The sequence below is a fragment of the Dromaius novaehollandiae genome, chromosome 1 (assembly GCF_036370855.1).
Source record: "Dromaius novaehollandiae isolate bDroNov1 chromosome 1, bDroNov1.hap1, whole genome shotgun sequence".
NCBI classification, from domain to species: domain Eukaryota; kingdom Metazoa; phylum Chordata; class Aves; order Casuariiformes; family Dromaiidae; genus Dromaius; species Dromaius novaehollandiae.
The window spans coordinates 49308188-49330309 of record NC_088098.1 but is presented as its reverse complement, the minus strand read 5'-3'; the positions used below and the strand labels follow the sequence as shown (position 1 = coordinate 49330309).

General features: G+C 40.9%; 1 protein-coding gene across 1 annotated transcript in view; it reads right to left on the bottom strand.

Moving 5' to 3' along the window:
* SLC17A8 (solute carrier family 17 member 8) overlaps positions 1–15168 on the bottom strand; it is a 29096-nt gene extending 13928 nt beyond the window's left edge. The window contains exons 1-3 of the mRNA XM_026109500.2: positions 14978–15168; positions 6682–6934; positions 4269–4387 (exon numbers count right to left, since the gene is read on the bottom strand). Coding sequence (XP_025965285.1) covers positions 4269–4387; positions 6682–6934; positions 14978–15078 — 473 coding nt within the window. The 5' untranslated portion in view covers positions 15079–15168. The remainder of the gene's footprint in view (positions 1–4268; positions 4388–6681; positions 6935–14977) is intronic.
* Positions 15169–22122: the final 6954 nt, after the last annotated feature.

The window sequence follows — 22122 nt, the reverse complement described above, 5'->3', positions numbered from 1 at the left end:
TTCTCTTACATAACATGTAAAAAGGTATCTGGGGAGCTCATCGGAAAACTGGGGCTGTTGCACCACAGAAAATACCACTGGAAACTAGGAAAAAGACTGAGAACAATTGGTTGGAACATCACTGAAATTACTACTGTTAAGAATGAATTATGCTTTATTTATTGCAATTCACGTCACATCTGGCTGACTGAAGCCTCAGATTTCCTTTCTATACAACAAATGGGGTTCAACAGCTGTATCATGCACTGTCTGAATATCAAGAGTTCATTAATTCAGCATCTGTGGAAGGTGACATGCATGAGGATCCCTTCTAAGATCCTGTTACAGCATTGAAAAATATTAGAGCAAATGTCTACAGGCAGTAAGAGGTTTCCACAACTGCTGAGCACCAGTTAAATTGAAGCGATTACTATTAATCCTCAGCAGTTTACTGGTTTTGTTGTGTTGTCTGCAATTCAAAGCAACAGCGTCTGGATCCCTGCAGGCTCATTTTGTGTAGGGGATCTTTCACTCTGCAAATAGAGAGTAGCAGCAGTTGGTCCCCCCGGGATGACAGCACATTACGGGATGGGAGGTCATCCCAAAGCTGCCCTGTCTTGCTCCAAGACTCAGGGTGACACTTTGAAAATAAACCAGTCCCTTTTGTAACGACCCTTGACTCCTAGCTATAGTGATATTACTTAGCAGCATGCTACTGTGAGTGGGCCATAACTCAACTCTTTTTGAAAGTATTGAAAATTTAGCAACATCTTACAAGTGCTAAATTGCCTTGTTATGCATATATCATTTGGAAAAGATGCACTGAATTTCATTCTGATATATGAATGATTTTATACAGATATTTGATTTGAAATCATATAATTTGGACGTTAGTGGTATTTCTCTTCCTTTCAATTTTTCTGCCAAAGACACACACAGATCTTATTATGTATACTTGTTTATCATCTGCCTCTTCAAAAAATTTAAACCTTTAAAAACCTTTTATTGACAGTTTCATCTTTCTTCCTTTTTTTTTAATAAGAATTTTGATAGTTTATATTTCAGTCTCTTTCAGAAAACATATTCACAAGAAATATATTACTTCTTTTGAATCTGGGATTATTATTATTAGTAGTAGTAACATCGGTATTATACTGCCAAGAATCTACAGTCAGAGATCAACACTACTTTATCTAGAGTCTGTGCAGCTATTGACAAAAACTACAGCCCCTGCCTGGACAGCTCATAATCTGAATAACAAGAAAAGACTTGACAGATGAACACAAAAGGAAAGAGGCTGGGTAGGCTAGGAGAGGGAAGTGGCAATGGGATGGAGTTATACAGAAAGCAATCTAAAAATCTGAAATGGAATACAAAGCATATGATCATATCTTGACATTTAGAAGACTGCTTTCAAAGCCAAGTAAACATTCAGCTGAGGAATAAGTATTACTTAGCTGTCTATTATGAGCAGTGAAGGAAAGTTTTGCACCTTGCATCTTCTTTGCCACTAACAGAAATATCAGATCTGTTATTGTAGTGCTATTGACACTCTCAGGGAATTATAGAAAATTGTGTAAAAATGTAAATTAAAAAGCAAGTGAAAGAATATGCCATAAGAAAGAGAATATGGTTTATTTTCCAAACAGATAGCTCTGAAAACTGAGTATCCAGTCTTTGCTACTTCATTTAATGCCAGCTCTTCATATGCCTAGCATGTAAATACATCATTTGTACTAAGCTAGAATCAGTCATTCTTTTGCTACTACTTAAGAGGGCTACTATTTAAGAGCGTTTCCAGCATCCTTCCAGCAGCTTATTGCCTTTTATTTGAAATAAGTTGGACTCCACCTTGGCAAAAAATAGCCTAGGTCTTTTCATTCATTCACATATTCTTTTCTCCTCACCGCTCTGATGCCCGGCCAGCTGCCACCCTGGAATCAAAGCAGAGTTCTTCAGCGACGGATGCCTCTGCCCAGCAGGATGCTATTACTGACAACTGATATCAGGAGGTGCCTCATGTTTCACGTCTCATTTGTCACTAGCAAATAATGATGAAATTACATTTGGATGCATTTTTTGAGGAGAAGCAGCAAGTTAAAGGAGCATCATCACCAAGCGGTTCATGAACTTTGGTGGAATGCAGGTCTACACAAATTTGGGCAACATAGAAAGGGGCTTATGTGGTGTCAGATTGTTGCATGCAAAATTACAAAGCACTTGATATTTTCAGCTGTTCTAAGATCCATTTGAACCCCATGTTGTTATAGATAACTATTTGCATTAGAGAAATGCCTGTGGGGTTCATACACATTCAATGTTTCATAGCACTGAGCAGGACTTAAACAGATGGTAAAACAGCTTATATCTAAATTATAATGTGAATAATAGAATAAAATAACACATCTCATTGCCAGTGTGCAGTTGGGACAAAAGAAAGCAGTTGTCATCTTCAGGGTGTGGGTTCTCAGACTGGCCCCAGAGCTCCTTGTTCCTTGCCCTGCGCCCTAGCAAGGCCATATTTATCCTCTGAAACAGAAACTCAGGATCAGTGGTGAATCCACACAAGCTGAAACTGGCTGGGTAAACAAGGAATAAATGAAAAACATGGAGTTAGCCAGATCTGTAGGAATGAACCTGATTCCTACTACTATAAACAAAAATTCTCTTTAAGCTCAGTCTTCTGGGTACTGTTGTTCCTCAGCAATCTCCCAGTTATGATAGTCATAGCTCCAACTAAACCCAGTTATGATAGTTAAATCTGTACTGTCATGTTGCATTGTGCTATTATATTGAGTATGAAAGTCATATGGGCACAGAAATACAGCATGCTGTGCATTGCACAGTGCATATGCAAATACAATTTCTACTAAGAAAGTAGTCAGCTGATAAAATAAAGTGGGGTGGAAGGAAAACATGATTGATTTTATTGTTTGTAAGAAAATAAAGGAAACAAAAGCCAAACTAATAACATGATGAATTATTTAGTCAACCGTGTGCACATCTGTGGAATGGTCTTTTGGTCCCTTCTGCTGCAAAATTCTATAGAGACACTAGAATGGTTAGTGAAACAATGAAACACAGTCAATTTGTTTGGCTTATTGGGTAGAAGGAAACTCTGTTTAGGCACTTTTGTCTAGTAGGGAAATGAAGAAGAGAGTATGCTAGTACTGTTAAAAGAAGAATGCAAACTGAATTCAGCGGAACTTTTGGATTCAGCGGACAAGAGTAAGGACTGAGCTTTTGGACAATTCTGTGGAACAGCTCTGTCCTGGAGTCATTACCATAAGGGCATTACCGTAAGAGCACAAGGGAGGGAAGAACCACCAGGCAGACTTGTAACCCCTATCGCTATTTGCAAAATGCAGGGAGCAAAGTAGCTTGATTCTAGGCAAAACCAAATGGAACTCATCTTAAGAAATCTTTTCCAATTATGAAAGTCACTTTATGTTCACAGAGGATGGTATGAGTACCAACCCTCTTTTCCATCTGTAGATCCCAAACCCCCTTCACATGCACATCTCCCTCTCTCTGCTGTGACTCTATTCCAAGTTCTGAAGACTTTTTAAAGCAAAGCTCAAAACTAAAGCTAGTGTTGGTAAAATTAGCTACTTCTACTCTCATTTTCAAAACTAATTGATTGAAAAAAAAAATCAGCCCACAAGCACAATAAGCATGGAAGAAATCTATACGGATGCTCCGAGTTTGCTAAGCAGACAACATGAAGCTCTATTAGAAAAGTTCTAGGCAATCCTAACCATAGATGTTAGTACTGTATCCAGCCACAGGGAGGATATACATGTGTATGAGTATGGATTTTTTTCTTCAGAATATAAACAGTTCTGTAATTCCTAAATGTCCAGCTTCAAAATTTCTGGAAGGCATTTCAATCCACAAAGAATTCTTAAAAGAGAAAAGTCAAATTTAGTTAGAAAATTTTCCTTTGGTGATAAGTTGAGCTAAAAACCATTATGGTAACTTCTGAATGACAAATGCCAAATCACTGTCTGAAACACCAGGCATAGTTTTCCAAACACTTTCCAGAAGATACTATTGTTCAGAAAACAAGAAATGTACAAATATTTCAGATGAACAAGCTAAACTGGAAATATCAGATCCATAATGGGAATCTGTTTCCAGTTTTGTTTATAGACATAAATACTGCATGTTGAATTTCAGATGTGTATCCCTGAAACACATTTATTCACTATATTGGTTATCATCATTTAAACAGTGTAAAACAGAGATCAGGCTGGAAAGCTTAGTTCTTTTGATTATTGTTCTCTTACCTGTTAGCAGCTAATTTGTTTGAAATGAACCCTCCTGGAATTTGTGTCACAATGTAACCCCAGAAAAAAGAGCCATGTATAAGTCCCACCGTCTCTGGATCCCAGTTGAATTGGGCTTTCTGTAAAGGAAACAGTAAAAATGCTGTAGGATGAAGCATGTCGATTATAAGATAACGACTGCTTAGAAGTCATTCAGAAGCTGCCCCATCTTCCACATCAAGACAGCCTCTTTATACTGGTGCTGCTGAGCTTGTATTCCCCCAGTTAGGGCAGAAAGATGACAAATTCCTAAGTGAAATTACTGCTTTTGCCCTTAACAGGGAGCAAAACTCAACTTTTGCCTTAATCAGGGCAGATAGGAGAGGGAAAGGTTTCAGTTAGAAGGGAGCCAAGGCTGGGCCTTCATTTTTGCCTCTTGTCACTGCTGCCTTGTGGGTTGATTAGTTTTGAAACTGATGTTTCAAACTAATGAAGCCTTTGTTTTCAAGCCTATTCTGTGCTATAACAAGGAGCTGATGTCTTTCAATGGGCACATCAGTTTCCTCATGATTATCAACGTTGCCCACGTGCTTTGGGTTGATCAGCTGCTAGTCGGGCTGGTCCTGTAATATCCACAGTTCTTCTCATCCGGGTCAAGTTCAGACTGTCTACCATCTGTGTTAAGTGCCATGGAAGCAGAAAAGGCCGGGGGAGGGTGGTTAACACCTGAGGACAAGCCAACATTGGAGCTGGTCAAGAGAGATACAAAGCTGCAAATAAAGCTAGGTAAAATTAGCTATCTGACTAGTTTATCTTTCATTAAATGTGATGCCAGTCATCTCAGGGCTGGATTTGGATACAAAGATCACCAACAGGCTGGCCATAGATGGTTCCTAGTGAAAACTGTCTGCAGCCAACAGAAATTCTTTCGCCATGCATCTCCTCACTGGATACTAGAGAGCTTCAATCTTCTCAAAGCTCTGCCTGAGTGAGGACATTCCTGTTCTTGCATGAAATACTGTTCTGTTTGAAATACTTTGTTCAGAAGAGGGATAGCCAAAACACAGGGCAAAACAAAGGGGTAATGAAGAAAAGAAAGGTAGATCTAAGCTGACCCTCCTGCCCTCTCTTCTGGTGGTCAGTCTCAACACTTTTTCCTTGAGCCCTGAGTTCAGAAGAGCTATTCTGGAGCAAAGAGGAAGGATAACATTTTGCTTCATGATCACTTTTATATTAATAACATGGAAAGATGTCTACTGTTACAGCAGTATCCAAAATTAGTCAATAATTAGAGCAAGTGTAAATGAGACTCAAGTTCATGAAGTTCCAGAAAGGAATTCAAGAGATCACATCCCTGTACCAAAGCAGGACTGATAAGTTCCCTGGGGAAACTAAGATATGCACTGAACCTACAGTTTCTCAGGTGCATATTTAAAGGTTTGTAGTCATCTACTGTTAACAACATGCCCTCTACTCTGATTTGAAAATACCTTGGCATTTTACTCCAAAAATCTCTAGACAACAATCTGCATTATTAATAACCTTTAAAAAACTTTCCCCCCCCTTCACTAGTGACTACTTTAAGGTCTCAAAAGTCATCTACTGATTTGACTGGAGTGGACCCAGCCCTACGTAGAGAATGAATTGTTCCTTCTGTAGCAGCATCAGTGCACATTTCCCTGAGAGACAACTTTTCCCACTTCAAAATACTCCATCAATACCACCTTCCATTCTCCTTGAAAGATCAGCAACACTGATCCTGTGGCACTTCAAAGACCAAAACTTTTATAAAAAGTGATTTTTCTTTGATTATAGTTAAGGTAATGAGCATTGATGGAACAACATTCAGGCTATTACTCCAAGATACCAAAAAGTGAAAAAAAGAAAAATCTTTTAAAAATGCCTAGCAGCAACCATTTACACTACATCCTATGGCAGCTAGGGACAAGATGACACAAGTCTCATTCAATCACCCTTTCCCTTGGTGTGATTTTTTCCCTGACAGAAAGGACAGACAGGTAGCAGAAGTAGTAAAAGCTTCTACCACTGCAACAAAATGTCTGTGACTGAAAGATCAGAGACCTGATGGTCATGGGAACCAAATTCAGTTCTCATTTCTGCCACTTACATCCTGTATGACATTGAGCAAGATCTTCAGAAAATGTTCAGATCCCACAGATTTTTAGTGTGACTTAGGGACCTAAAAAGGAATTAAATACCTAACCATCTATGGGAACCCAGACACAAGTGTCTCTCTGCCTTAGTTTCTGATCTGCACAAGAAAATAGCATTTCCCTATGTTATTGGGGTAATATGAGAGATGGGGGTGGTAATTTTATAATTAAAATATACCATCCTTTGATATGTGGTACTTTGACAATGTTGCAATGGGGTCCAGATAAGAACAAAGAAAGAAAGAAAGACAGTTCCTCACCTGAAGCTCTGGTTTTCCATTAACATAAACTGTGTTATTGTTCACCATTTCCACAATGGCAACACCCAGGTTGCATCTAATTCCAAATGAAATGCAAAAGCCAAGACCACTCATTATGGCAATGATGTAGCGCTTAGGCAGCCCACAGCAGTAGCAGTCAAACAGCGGAGGCTTTTGGGTGCTTGACCGCACGGGCCTCCCCTCTTCAGTCATTTCAATGTGATCTTCCTCTACATTGGTGCCATCAATTTTCCTAAAAGGATTAAGACAGATAAAACAAAAATACCTTATTCTGTCAGTTAGATTTGCTGAAATGTAGATAGCCAGTTATATGCTCCAGTCAGCCACTGAATCATCTGCTTGCTAGGCATTTGTCTCATGATGGTGTGATGAGTTAACATCACGCAGGCTTTTAAAGGTTGGTATAGCCTGCATTTTTTCATGAGTAACCTCTCAAGTTTGTAAACCCAAGCCACTTAGCTGGACAGCTAGCTAGAGAACTGTTCTCAGGCTATTTGTGAGCATAATTATGAAAGCTGTATTGAGGTCAGCAGAAACTGTAATAAATTCTACTGGCTGCTATGCCTATATAAATATGAAGAAATGCATCATAATTTCTAATTACAGCTGTTAACCAGAGCTGACAGTAGGTTTCCAGAAAAGCATATATACAGCACAAAACACGCTCAGCCAAGAACTGGTTTCACCTGTTCTGTTCACTGGTTTCACTTGACAAAAATCAGGCTAAATCGAAGGGGAAAGGAAGCTTTGGCATCAGAGCGCTCATTTAAGATGTGAAAGACCACGGCCCAGCCCTTTCTCCGCCTGAAGGGGTTTGAATTCACATGTCCCCTCTTCTCTGAAACATCCTCTCACTGCAAGGTTTTAGGTCGTTGCAAAATGAACTTCCTCAACTCCTACTGTTGACTGTGTTGCACTTTTGTTTCAAATTCTTAATATTTAATGAAGTCTGGAGAAAGACAGGAACTTTCAGGGCTGTCAATTCACCTGTCCTCAGCAGGAGAGACTGAAAGGGCTTCCCCGGGAACCAGTCTGTTGTAGCAGCTGCAGTGCAGTTAGGGAGGAACAGAGAGGAAAGGCCAGGGGACGTGGACTTTACTATTTACTCAGGAAAAGGAGCGAATGGTACCCGCTCACTTACTCTGCGAGAGACCACCCATAAGCTACCAGCTCAGACCAATATTTTTTGTCATATAACATTTCAGAAGTATCATCAAGAGAAGGACAATGTTGAAGATCATGAATAGGTACCTAAGTTATGAGGGTGCTGCCCCTGGAGCCCTGTGTCAGCTGTGGTAGAAGGGAGGCTTCCGCAGAGGGCACATAGCTACTGCTGCTAATGCAAGGAGCACGGCAGACCAATGTTTTACGATGCAAATGACCTCAGCAGCAGAACCACTTCCCAACAGTATTTCCTGCACTGAAGGAAGTTTCTCCTACAATAGTGCAATTAAAAATTAATTTGGTCTCCCAATCTGATTGGAGTTATTAACATCCTGTGCTATAGGAACAGGGAATGTCTCTGACAGAAAATATCAGGTCAGCAAGAACTGAATGCACACCATTAGCCTGAAGCTAAATTCTTCCTTTCCTAACATAAACTTTTTATGCATTTATTTTAAATGCAGAATATGGGCTTTCTGACATGCTGAAACACTTAAGAAGGTTTGGCTCTGAATACATGAAGACCCCACTAAACACTACTTGCAAGCTTAAAGTTAAGTGTTTATTAAAGGAACACCTTGATCAGCAGTTACATTACAAAGCCTTCTGTTTTGCCATTGCTCTGAAGCACTGGACTCAGGATCCATCTCCTTTCATGTCTGCTATGGAACTACTTTCAGTGCTATGAAAATGTGAACAGTTACTTAATCTAAGTGAAGCCCAGCTTGCTGTATAAGATGATGAAAAGGTTTAATTAACTCTTTTCTGATAAGGAGTAACTTATTTCCTTCTTTCACACATCTGACCTGAAGTGTATTTTAATCTACCACACTTCTGTCGCCATGCTTACCCTTTGCTTATGTCCTTACATTTGAACAGCAGAAAAATTGATGTTTTCTTATTGATTATAAAGATAGCTCAAAAGATATCACAATGATACCAGTCTACGTACTTAAGAAAGGGCTAATCTACATCATGAAACTGGGTAGGAGACAAACTTCAGAGATACAAAACAGACATTACAGAATTTGCTGTATCTTTTTCACAATAAAATGTTCAAAGCTAGCAAACTACAACAGACCAAAACAGACATTATATAAATTGCTTTGAAATTACGACTTTTTCCACTTGTTTTTAGATTCATGTAAGAAAAAGGTTTTGTCACTTGTGCAGGCAATACTAAGACATTATTTAAGATGTTGACTCAGCATCAACAAACATCTGCCTGCCTGCAGTGTTCATACAGTCTCTCACAGAATTATGAGAGAAGGAGACGATATCTGAAGACTTTTCATTTAATCACAAAACCTGGTTTGAGTTTTCAGTCTAGTTACCCTTAATTGATGTTGTAAGAGAAGTAGCATGCTCTATTCATATATTCATATTTATTCCATATATGGATGGTCTACACCTGCTGGATCTATACACAAGCTGGATTGCTCTTCTGCTGGGAGAACAGCATTGCCTAAATCACAGCTTTCTCGAGTTGCTGTAAATCTAAAGTACTACCTGTAGTCTAATGGCTAGTTCTCTATAATAAAGGTTTTGCAAATATATATGGTATATATGGCTTCCTGGGATGCTTCCTATGGACTTAACTACATCTTTCCAACATCAAATTTCACTTCAAAATCTCAGCATTTCTAGGCTTTAGAGCTACAAGCTAACCAGTGCACTGCCCACTATCTTACTCCTTTTTACATCGTATCATAAAACCATTGCTCCAGCCCTATTCTTAGCAGCAGGAAAAAATGCATGTTACAGACCATCAGTTCACATTTCCAAGAAACGGTAGAGTCAGAGTGTTTTAGGTCCGAAGGGAATTCCAGAGGTATCTGATTTAACCCCTTGCTCAAAGCAGTGCTAACCTCAAAGTCGGATCATTAGTTCATTGTCAGCTTGGAGTGAAGGCTTTGCAGTAAAGCCAAGTAACACAGGAAATGCGGTATGTCTGTGGTGTTATTGAAAGCGACTGAGATCTTATGATTCACTGGCAGAGAACTGCTAGTGAAATGAGAGTACGGAGAGTAACGTTTCTGAGTAAGGTGCTTTAAAAAGAAGATGCCATATGTTCCACACTCTGAGAACTTGTATAGCTAGGTTTAAACTGAATAAAATGTCAAAATATCAAAACTGAAGACCACAGGAAGTAAAAAGACAATTGAATTGTTATTTATTAGAGTTAAAGGAGTTATTAAAAAGGCAAAAGTAGTAATTTTGTCTTCCCCTAAAATAAGCTAAAATATTGATTGAAATAAATCAAAGCACAATTCCTCAAGTTTTTATACTTCTACAAATCCCTCCATTTACATGAGAGTGATTAGATTTTAATTGGCGTATTGTTTTGAACAGCTGGCAAAGATTAGACACATCATGCAAAGCCAAAACATCTGTTCCTACCTGGATATTTTCAGCTGACTGTCAATTCACATAGGCATGAAAACATCCTTCTACTCCAAATTCACTGTTTGAAGTGACAGCCAGTGAGCCAGGAGTAGCACTGTGAGTCCAGCATCGCTTCTACATAGAATTGGTTTTGCTATTGGATTCCAATACTTACAAAGAAAAGCAGGTTGAGAACTGATCCATAATCCTAAATCCTAGCAGCATATTTCATATCCCCAAAGCTTAATGTTAGCCCCTGTCTAGCAGATTTGTCTTGGAGAAAATTATTTTGCAATAGCAATCCAAAAATGGAGGCAGGGTAAAACTAACAATTCAGCAGTGCAGACATTTAGGGAGCCAGTGTTTGACCTTGCTTTTGGCCCTATTTTACTGAACAGTGTAGACGTACAATGAGGGCATGATAAATTCCTAAAGAGATGAGAAACATATGTTCCAGGTGATCCATACCTTCTGATAGTGCCACTGAAAACTTTCACTTATACCCCAAAGATGAAGAGGAAATCTGATTCAGAGCCAGTACTCCTTTCTAATTTATCTGACTAAAGTTGGAGAGCATTTTGCTGTACCTGGATATGTATAGTCCTTTATATCATTATATCTGCTCTTTTAATGAAATGTGCAACAACTGGCAAGTTAGAAAAGCTAGGTTATTTGAGGAGATCTACATCCATATTCTGTGTCAAAAGTCATAAAGAATGTATGTATATAAATATATAACTATTCTATAATAATTCTGTATTTTATTTGTGACAACTGGACATCAAGCGTGCGTACAAGTTTCTCCAGCTGACCTTGTTTCTCTTCCTTATTGAATGGTTCTACTCTGGCATATGTAGAATTTTGGAAGAATAAAAGAAATTTTTAAAATTCAAATCAGTAATAACTAAAATCCTTAGAATACATATACGTTCACCAAACTATTTATGTGCTTTAGCATAGGGATTATCTATGTCATCAAATTATGTAAGTGGGTGGAGCAGAATTAAACCATTTCATTTTGTTTGATTAAAATCACATCAGTTCTACAGTCACACACATGTTAATACCTACCATGCATTACAATACATTCTAGAGTAACTTTTACAAGACATTACAGGCTTTTACAGGCTACAGCAACTCAGTTATACACATGCACCCTGTTCCAGTCACACACCTACACCTCCAACATCAGTCATCACACACAACACTCACTGACGATCCTGGCATGATTTCAGAAACCTATACATTGGCTATCTAAAATTATCATTTATCCAAAAGCAGATGCAATCTTCTGAGATCTTATTTATTCTCTGGGGATTTGTCCAGGTGTTAACTGTCTATGCCAAATCCTCCAGTTGATGTGTGAGTACTAAATCCCAAGGCAGACTGTCAAATCTTCTTTAAGTCGCCCAGTGACCGAGTGTGGAACCTCTATGGTTCACTTCTGCATTATATTTGTGAGAAGTAATAGTATGTCTCAAACACGTATGCACCATGAGACTGTGTCTCAAAGGCGCTGCACTCCCAGGCGGCCGGGCAGCACTGCAGTCTCCCCCCAGCACAGACTGGACGTGCGGCACACGTGTACCGTGCCATTTCACTAACACCTTCCTGCAAGGAGCCTCACATGACTCTCAAACCAGATGAGTCTAGGTGCCCCATGTTGTGTTCACAGTGCCACAAAGGCTGGGGTGCATTAAGCCTGCTGCACTCTTTTGCGAAGGAAAAATTCGAGAGGTCTCAGACTATGATCCAGAGCAGGGGGAGCAGCTCTGTCCAATGTAAGGGTAAATCACCCAGCTGCAAGCTACGGTTTTTAGCAGTTTTGGCTGTCTAATGCAGCCAGAGCTACACCTTTCAGGACACAGACTAAATACAGCAGCTGTGTGACGTGGCCCATATGACATTAGTGATGATATTAAAGAGTTGTAAACCCATTTAGTCATTTTCCTCTTCATTGATAAGCTCACGATTGCCATTGGCTGGTCAAATACCACTGAAATCCTCAGGGCAGACAGGGCCTGAGATTTAATTTTAGTTCATGGATTTTTTGTGTGTAGACACCAAGTACACTGAAGTCCCAAAGTGCTCGTACCTGCTGAATTCAGAAGGTCTGCAGAAGAAGGTTTCTTTTTTGGAAAATCTATAAAGGTGAGCCCTATCTCTGACATTCGTTCACCCAAGCCTTGGATCCTCTCAATTATTTCCTGCAGCCTCATTGTGTTTGACTAATCAAGAACAAACTAGATTTTGCATAAAAACTTATTTTGTATCATCTTGGTAACTTATTCCAGATGATGATGATCCAACAACAAATGGGTCTTTTTCTAAGATCCAGCAAATGAAAATGCTGGCAACAGCCTGGCATCTCAGGCCTCCTCTGTTCAGTCTCCGTTGCCTCCCCTCCAGGACCCACCTTCCCTGCAGTAACCTCCTGTGGGCAGACTGTGTTTGCAGCACCCACAAAATAATCCGAGGGTCCTACCCACCTGTGAGGAGACAGTTAGTTGCTTATATTGCCTGTGCTTTAGCACTAGACCTCGTCTGTGGGCAGTTGGTATGGAGCAGCTGGTAACTGGTGACTGATTTTGTCAAACACTGACTTCTGGGATCTACCCTCATATTTGCAAGACAGGAGAAATGTGGTAGGAAGGCAGACACTCATCATTTTTAGCAAGGCTAAAAAGCATTTTTCTTTCCAGTTGCTGGTTTTGATCCCACATCAACACATGCCAGGCTGTAACATCACACTCAAAGACCTAATCAAGAATGTGCATTAATATAATCTATCATCCATCAAATGCTAGAAGAGAAGCCAAATTCTTTGCCGATTTACAACAAACTGAAGCCAATAGGATTGGATGAAGAGCAAAGTCAAGGTTGAAACTGACCTTGTAATACATATAGTCCTATATACATATATACCATCATGAAAGAAATAAGTATGTTACACTTGTTTTTAGGCTAAGCTGTAGAAAATGAACTTCAATTGAAGTTAAACACATACATGTTTCATTCCGTATGGAAACCTTCAAATACAGCTGAAGAGACTGCTAAACTTACAGCAGTTCTCACTTAAATTTGATTATGGACATAGTAAAAATAACTTTTTGTTGCTTGGCATTATTTCCTCCATTGGCTAGTACATCTGTGAAAGGCACTGGCATACTTATGTTTAAAAACAGAAAATAATCAAGTTCAGCAGACTTTCTTGCATCTCAATTCAATTTTGGTTTGGTTTGACTTGGTAGCAATGTTGTTTGAGTTGGAGATCAGTATTATCAGCTACACAGGAACCGGTATGACATCCTTGATACACAGCTTCAAGAGGAGAATAATCCAGATAATCCAAAGCTTGCACAGCATTTCCACATAACAAATCCAGTGTGCTGCTACATTACATACTCACTAAATACCAACCCTACAGGTATTTGGTCATAAAGGCCAGCAAAACCCACAGCAAAGAGAATATATGATTGAATAAATAACTTACTTTGACACTGAGACAGAAAAATGCTCCCTTTTATTTCTGTAGAGTTTCTTAAAAGTCAAAAAAGCAAAATTCCAGACTTTGTCTCTAAGACTGTAAATGGAGAAAAGTTAAGTAGAAACTATGTAGACCTCAGGTGCTCTGCTCACATGATATAGAAATTTTCAGTGTAGCTAATAATGTAAAAGTGCATGTTAGTAACTTCTTTAAAAGTGCGCAGTTATTTGCTTCCATATATGTGCTGTAGTGTAATACATGTAAATTATTGTACATTTTCTTATGATCAAAGACATGTTCAGATAGGCTAAGGATTGTATCTTAACTGAAAAGAACATTCCCCAAACAAACTAACAGGACAGCTATGAAAGCAAATATAATTCATGTTAAAAATAAATTCAGTTTAGAAGTTGGCCTGACCATTGTAAACATTTAAAACAGTTAACATCAAGCATGCAAGAAATGCCATCGGACCCTTGGGCTGTCGTCTATTGATTACACAAGTGAATGCAGTCAGTGGCCGTTACTAGCAGAAGAAATCTTCCAATTAGATGAGCAATCTCTTTTCCTTTACGAAAGATGCCGTAGAGTATTTGTATTTACCAAAAAAGAATTTTTGCTGTTTGTTGTATTATAAACTTCCAGATTAAGATAAAAATCTTTAATCTTTTTCCTTGCTTAGATGCTAGCAAGCAGCTGCTTCTCCTGCCTCTCTTTCTGATTTCTGTTAGTCTCAATAAACACACAAACACACACATGCGCATCTCTACTGAATACATTTTCTCTTAGTGTCTCAGAACAAGATTTTTTCCAAAATGCTCCAGCGATTTAGGAACCTTAAGTCTACTTTCAAGAGTACTGGAGTCATTTGGGAATGTTAATTCTCATTAAATCATCAGTTCTCCTCACGCAAGATAAAAGACAGACTTATTCACATTTATTTATTTAAAACACTTTTAATTAAAGCATTTTTTCATGCTGTTTGCAATGTTAGAAGGCTATTTTATAACTTATTTTCACCTCTTTTTTCTTAAAAATGAATCTCCTATAGTCTACAGTTATATGCTGTTGTAACACCGCTTCTTCTGCTTTGCAGCAAGGTGTCTCCCACTCTCTGGACTCACATGCTGGTTTTTGCAACTCTAAATTCTGTTTTATATTTACGCTTTTCCTACACTTCATTTCTTTTTAATGAATTTAACCGACGGATCTGCCTGGAAATCGTCCCTCGGGTTTTACCTTCGCAGCTTCCCCAGCGAGTCGCTGATGGTGTTCTTCACCTCTTCCTTCCCCGGCAGCAAAACCCGTTCCTTCAGCGCCCCGAACCCCTTGCGAGGCATTTTGTCCAGCACCAGTATATCCCTCACGTTAGCAAGCCTCTGCCGCTGCTGTCATATTTCCCGACGCCAGACCCGTGTCCCCTCGCTGAAGCAACCGGTTGCTGGAGGAAGAAGAATTAAAAGAAAAAAAAAATTTGGAGCAGCTTTGCCACAGCGAGAAGGTCGGCGGGGGCTAGCACAGCCCCCCGGGAAGGGCAGCAGGCCGGGGGCTGCCGCCTGCGCCGGGGCCAGCCTGGCACTGTCTCACCGGGCTCATCCTCGCTGCCGCCCGCCCGCCCCCTCCACCTCCCTCCCGCCGACATCCCCGGCGAGGTGCTGCTATAGTAACGGACGCGATACCTATCCACCCGGCCGCCCTGTGCCGTAGCGGGACCCCAGCTGAAGCAAGGGCGAGAAGTTTATTCAACGCCTCCGGCTGCTTTCCGCGGGCAGGGCAGCGCCATCCCCGGCCCCCGCTTGCTGCTCACCCCTGCCCGGGTGATGCCCGGCCCGGACGCACCCATGGGCCCTGGCTGGGGCGTTTATTATTAAGGATGTGGGGCCCTTGGGCAGGCAGACATGCAGATGCACTGGTAGGGTGCTGCTCGAAGGAGCATGGAAAGGCTGACTGTGAATTTAAACACGAGGTGAGCTATTCCAGCTCGACGCGGCTTCGCTGCAAAGTGCCCTTCCTAGCACAGGGGACAAGCATTTAACGCAAACGCTTGCGGGAGTGCAGCCTCCCAGGACATCCATCAAGCCCACACGCTGGCTGCAGTCGGACGAAGTCAGGCTGCTTTCGGCGAGGCCTCAGATGTTGGGTTTGGATTACGGCAGCCAAAAAAAGACCCCCCCCCGTTTCAGATTGGCATCGGGCTCCTGTCAGCACTTCCCTTTTTGGTCAAGGCAGAAACATCTGGGCCACCATAAAAATGGAAGGCTTTATGCTTTCCGCATTTCCCTTGCTCCCACGAGAAGAGATAAGTTAGGAGCTTGTTGGTGCATGCCAGGCCCCCAGCAGGGAGGCAACCGCTTTGCTCTGCAGCCCCGGGGCCGAGGAGCCGCAGGGGACGCAGGTTTTGTCTTTATCCTTTAAGGCACAGGGCCCAAATTCTCCCCCCCCCCCCCCCCCCGATGAAGGTTAGGAGCTCGGTCTCCCCAGGCTCTCTATGCCAGCAGAAAGAAAGCGAGAAAGAGCGATTCCCCCCCGCCAACAAACCAGATCTTAGCTTTTTCCGCTCCCATAGGGCACCTGTAGGCTCCTAGTTTAGGTGTCTGAATGGAGGGTGTAGGATCGAGTGGGATGGAAATCTGGGTCTGAGCAGGGCAAGGACTCTCTCTCCCTCCGCTGGTTCCCTCCACCCCTTGCATGGGTCACCAGGCTCTGGGATGTAGCTCACAAACCTGGATGGGTGCTGCACAACAGCGCCTGGTGCCTGGATCCTCCTAGCTCCGCTGCGAGGAAGGCAATGTTAGGAAAAGCACTTCCTCGTGCTCAGGAGAGGCGGGCGAGCAGCCTGCGCTGGACTCCTTTATTCCTAGTGTGAATATTTTTATTGGCTTTCTATCATTTTTTGAGAGGGAAGAGGAAGAGGAAGAAGAACAGACTTGGGAATTTAGGCAGTTTTGCTTGGCTGGAGTCTCTTTTGTTGGCTACAGCTTCCTTCTCCCTTTTTAAATACCTCATGTGTCGTACAGAGCAGTATTGGAAAACTCCAGGCTCAGCGCCACTCATGCATTTGTCCTAGCAGACGGTCCGCCCTCAGCAAAACTATATGCAGCTAGGGCCATGTGGCCAGCCAGCTCCCAGCACTGCCACCCGTACGCCCTGGCGCAGGGCTTCTCTGGATGTCCTTCTAGAGTTACTTCTCTGGATGTCCTAGGTGGACTGAACAGCCACCGAACTCACGGACTGCCCGGCAAAACCTCCCAGCAGCACATCGTGCTCCCCTGGGAGCCGCCCAGGCTGCGCTCAGCCAGCTGCGCCCCCTCCCCTTCACACTGCTTGGCCTTGAATCCCGTTGTGTCCACAGTTGAGCAAGAGGAGGAAATTCCTCCTGATTTCCCACTCCTGACCCCTGGCCCTGGCCCACCAGGACACACGGGCAGGCAAAGCAGCAAGGTCACCACCGTGGAAAGCAGCACTGGCCCAACACACAAGCACTCAGTGCTTCTCCTTCAATTTAAACAAAAGTATATTTGCCAACATTTTGGATAGTTTTCTGAATGCTCTTATAGCAGCTGAACAACTGAAGCCACATGAGAAACCAGCTCCAAATGGGAAACGGTGCGTATTCCACCAGGAGAAATTCACCTTGAAAGCTGGGGCGCTCAGACGGGAAAGTGGTGTTCAAAATCCCTATCTCCCAGCAGCTGGGTGAACAGAAGCTTTTAATTTGCCCTTTCATCTGGATTTCTGGGTCCTGCTTCAGTTAAAGAGAGTACAGTGCAGAGAAGACACAAGAAAGGATCTATGCTCAAAATTTAGTGCTTTTTTTACTTATCCATATGTTCTTTACCTTGCATTTAATGTGAAAGTCTACATCCCTCCTTCCTGCAGTTGAGCACCCTTCAAGCAGCTCTCTCATACATCTTAAATGGCACCTGGCAGGGTGCTGTTGCCCTCACGGCTGGATGTGGTCCCATTAGTGATTATTTCCCACCTCATCAATAGCAGAACTGTCCATCTCTCACAGCAGATTTCACCTCTTCCAGTCCTTTTTACTCTTTGCAATGCTTCCCCTGCCTGCACTTCTGGTGTGCTGTGGTGGTGGCCCCACTTCAAATTCACTGGCCCTTTCCCCAAGGCTCGCAGAAAGGATGTTACCAACTCTTCCTTTTCTGCAGGGAGTCTGCTAGACAAGGGCAACGCTGCTTCTGCTCATCCTTCTCCCCTCTTTCTTCTCCCCTACTGGTTCACCAGTAGGAAAATGCCCCGACTCCAAGAAGCTGTTGCGGAGACTGTCACAGAAACATGGCTGTGTTGTCCTGCTGCTGGGCCACAGCCATAGGGGTGCTGCAGAATTCCCAACAAGGATTTGTTGGATGAGATGACGGCAACCCCTATGTGACCAATCCCAGCACATATTTTAGAGCACCGGCTAAGGAAACCTCTCGTCTTCCTTAACAAGACCTAACAGGACAGGCCTGCTGGCCCCAGCTATCATCATTCCTACTTTTTTTCCTGTTTTAGCTCTATGCCTTAATTTTCTTCTGCAGAAATTAATTTTTTCCATTGCAAGTGATTCTCCTTCCTACATCTCCTACCTTCCTAAAACACATCATAAAGTGTGAACTTTTTGCCTATTGCAAGCTGAAATCTCAGTCCAGGACACAACATGATTTATGCCAGCACTTCCAAAAAAGTATTTTGCAAAATTAAAACTAGTCCTGGCTCATCCAACCTGTAGCTATAGCCAAAACTACAGATGCATATATTCAAAGACCTCTAGTAATGCTGTATTTAAAGTGTATTAAAACTGTATTTTTGATCCAATATTGACAGAAAACCAGTATGCAGATGGACAGTGCTCTGTTCTCACATACTATCATTACCTTGGGTGCTCTAGAACAAAATGAATTGTAAGAAAACCTGGAAATTCATCAAGCGCATGTACAGGAGATGTGCCGTTCTAAGGATAACTGCACATTGAAGACACATAGCACAAAATGTGAGAACAGCTGTGATGTCTGAATTTACTACAACATGCTGTAACTTCCATGTAGAAATTAAGAATGCAGTAAAAATGTAGTTTTGTGTACTTTGCGCATTTATCATCTGTTTGTGTTTAAGTAAACTTGAGGACTTCTTCAGGCTATTGAGTAAATTTCCTTTTTCCTTTGCATGTCTCTTCCGAGGTTCAGCAAAGAAAAGGAATTTATAAATCTATAGAAAATGGATAATATAAATACAGTCTTTTAGCTGGCCTTGGAAACAGTTTTAATGCCAAAAATTCTTTTTATAACTGATTTCCACACACATGGCTAGATTTCAGGATTGCAACAACCCCTTAGGAATTGTAGGCATAAGAATGTCAGAGATAGCAATAAACATAACTGTCAGCTATAAAAATAATTTGTACAGTTTTACATCTGTGTAAATGTACACCTAGAGCCTCTCCACCTTGTTACAGCATTTTTAATTGAAATACCTAGAAGAATTATTTTTATACTGCTCCTGCCATTGACTCCTCAGAATAATGGTTGGGTGAAATCTTGCCACATTGAAAGGGAAAATTTTGTCACTGATTTCAATACAGACTGGATTTCATATACAATTCACACACAGGTGTCATTTAAACAGCATGCTCCTGTTAACTATGCTTCCTGAAATAACCTTGCAGACAGCCACTTCTTCTAATGTTTGTCAAATAGAAAAGTTTGAGCTCTTTATAAATATTTAAACATCACGGTCATTTGCTCTCTGGCACTAAGACCCTAGGAAAGTCAGTTTAACCTTCTGGGGTCTCTGCAGAATGAAAATAAAACTGTTTTTCCTCATACTGTGTGGTCAATCTTAACCTTAAACAGAGACTGCTGGGGTCCTCCAGTGGAAACAAAGGTAAGTGTGAATGTTAGTAAAGCCCGAGCAGTCGTGTTCAGAGTAAAATAACTTTGTTGATTTTTAACCAGTTTCATTTCAGCTCTGGGCAATATGATAGTATCCCTGGTATTAGTGAGCTGTTTGTGGGATCTCTCTTGTCACTCCTTTGGAGGAATTGGTCAGAAAAGTTAGTTACTCCTTCTGTGGCTCTTGCCTTCCCAAGTTAGTTAGTCTTTCAGGTCTTCCAAAGAGCTCAAAACCTAGAAAATCCTGGGTGCCCTGTCTTTCCAACTTACGATTTCTTAAAATTAAATGGAATTGAAACATTTCAGTATTTCAAAATTAAGTTTCTTTGGAAGTTTTTAAATTTTAAATTAAATTTTAAATCTACTTTTTGTTCCAAATGGAATTAATTTTATCCTCAGCAGGTTTCAGAACCTCAAATTGTTGCTAAACAGAGAATGAGACTCCTACAGTTTGCATTCCTAGCCAAAAAATGGCATCGTAAACCAAGAAGTTTGTGAAGAGCAAAAGTAATGAACGCTGGTTTCACCTGCATGTAGGCAAAAGGATTGACAGACTTTGATGTCTAAAGCAGTGCGAGTTTGACAAAGCTTTTCCCATGGACAAGAGCTTTGCAAAACTTGTCCCTTATATAGATTTGTTGGTATCTTGTCAAGTGTGTACTACCCTGCTGCTTATTTTCATAAAATGTAGCAACCTAGTATCCTGGAAATTTCTACTCCTGTTAAAAGGCTTGAAATCAGCTAAACAGTTCAAAAGTTATTGGGGGGCACAGATGATCTCTGATCTCTCAGGGGACAGGATGATCTCATATGGCTTGTATCTGTAGGACACAAAGCTAGAATCGCACTTTAGGCCCCAAGAAATCACAGGATTGGCTTAGAAATCCTGAGAGTTCTTTTCTAAATGGATTTATTTTGCCCTCTTATTTTCTGGAATCTTAGGGAGCATTCATGCCATTCAAAGCTGAGATTCTCAATGCACTTCAGGAGACGGAGCGTTAAATAAGACAAAAATCCCCCAGTAGGAGACAAGGGTTGTAACATTGCACTTCTCTGGGAGGTGAGGGCTCAAAACACAAGGAACAAAAACTCTTATATGATTCTTACTAATCGTCTCACTTCTTCAGGTGCAAGGTACCTGAAGCAAAACTAAGCAGCCATAGTTTTCTCCTGAAACCAACTATTTCCAAAGAAAAATTGTCAACTGTGAATTTCATGAGAGACTCGCTTTCATCCATCTTGGTTGCAAGAAAAATAACAAGCACAGATACAGCAAATAAACAAGGAAAAACTGTTCATGCAAAAAAAGGACTCAAATTTAGACTGTTGCAAAAATGGCTATGCAAAAGATAAGTGTGACTGAAAATTCATCATGTAACCGAGTACCACCCATTCAGAGTCTAAAGGCTAACCAAAGTGATAATATTTTTCAAATCACTAACTTTCCACAGTATCTGCTTGTTGGAGCCTATGTCAGCTACATGGTCCCTGGAAACACAACATTATCAGCATATATTGGGGTACGAGCTTAGGATTCAGAGGTCGAGATCAGGGCTCCTAGGTGAGTTTCCATTGATATAGTGTTACCTTCTCAAAGGAATTTCTTTCAGCACTTTACACGTGCAAAGGTCCGCTTAAATGACAAGTATATTTTTCCATTAGACTTGAAATTCTTTGGGACAGAACAGGTTCTACCCATGTCTCTGTACACTGCTTAGTGCACAAGGCACCCTATCTCTATTGGCATCCCTAAAAGTCATTGTATCACTAAAAGATTAGTACTATATGAATTCAACTAAGATCTAGTACATCAGATGCCATAGATAAAAGGGGAGATCTGGCATGCCATGTTATGCAAGAATCTGGATTAAATGATCAAAATGGTCCTTCACGTTTTGAAATTATGGCTTTACAATTTCTGCACTTTTGTGCCATATATGAAAATGTATTTAAAGACTTTGGGATTCTAATTTCTATTTTACCATAGTAGTTAAGATGAGAACGGAGTCTTTTCCTGCTGTGTCAAAATGCTTTGTGTTGAATCAGCCCTAATCAGACTTTCAGATGAAAATTTTCCCTGATGTCTATGGCAAAAATGGCATTAATTTCAAAGGATTAAAAAGGTCATCTGTAGTTTCTTGCTTCTGCTTCCTGCCAGGTAGTTGATAACAAGGAAATCTGATATGGCCAAGAAACAAAAATAGAGAATCCTGGGGTACTAACAAGAAATAAACCAATAATGGAAATAGGAATTCCTATTTATAGTTTTCCATACTGGAAACTACTATTGCAATGGTAATTTCTAACATCTTAGACAGTAGGTGGGAGGGTTTTTTAAAGCATTTCTGTGTGGAAGCTATTATGCGAAGTACATCTATTCAAAAAAAGGACAGATCTATATCATTTCAAAAGGCAGATAACTTGCACTCATTTCTACAGACATATTTAACGTTAGAAAACTTTTTTTTATTTTGAATTTCATATAAGTAAATATAT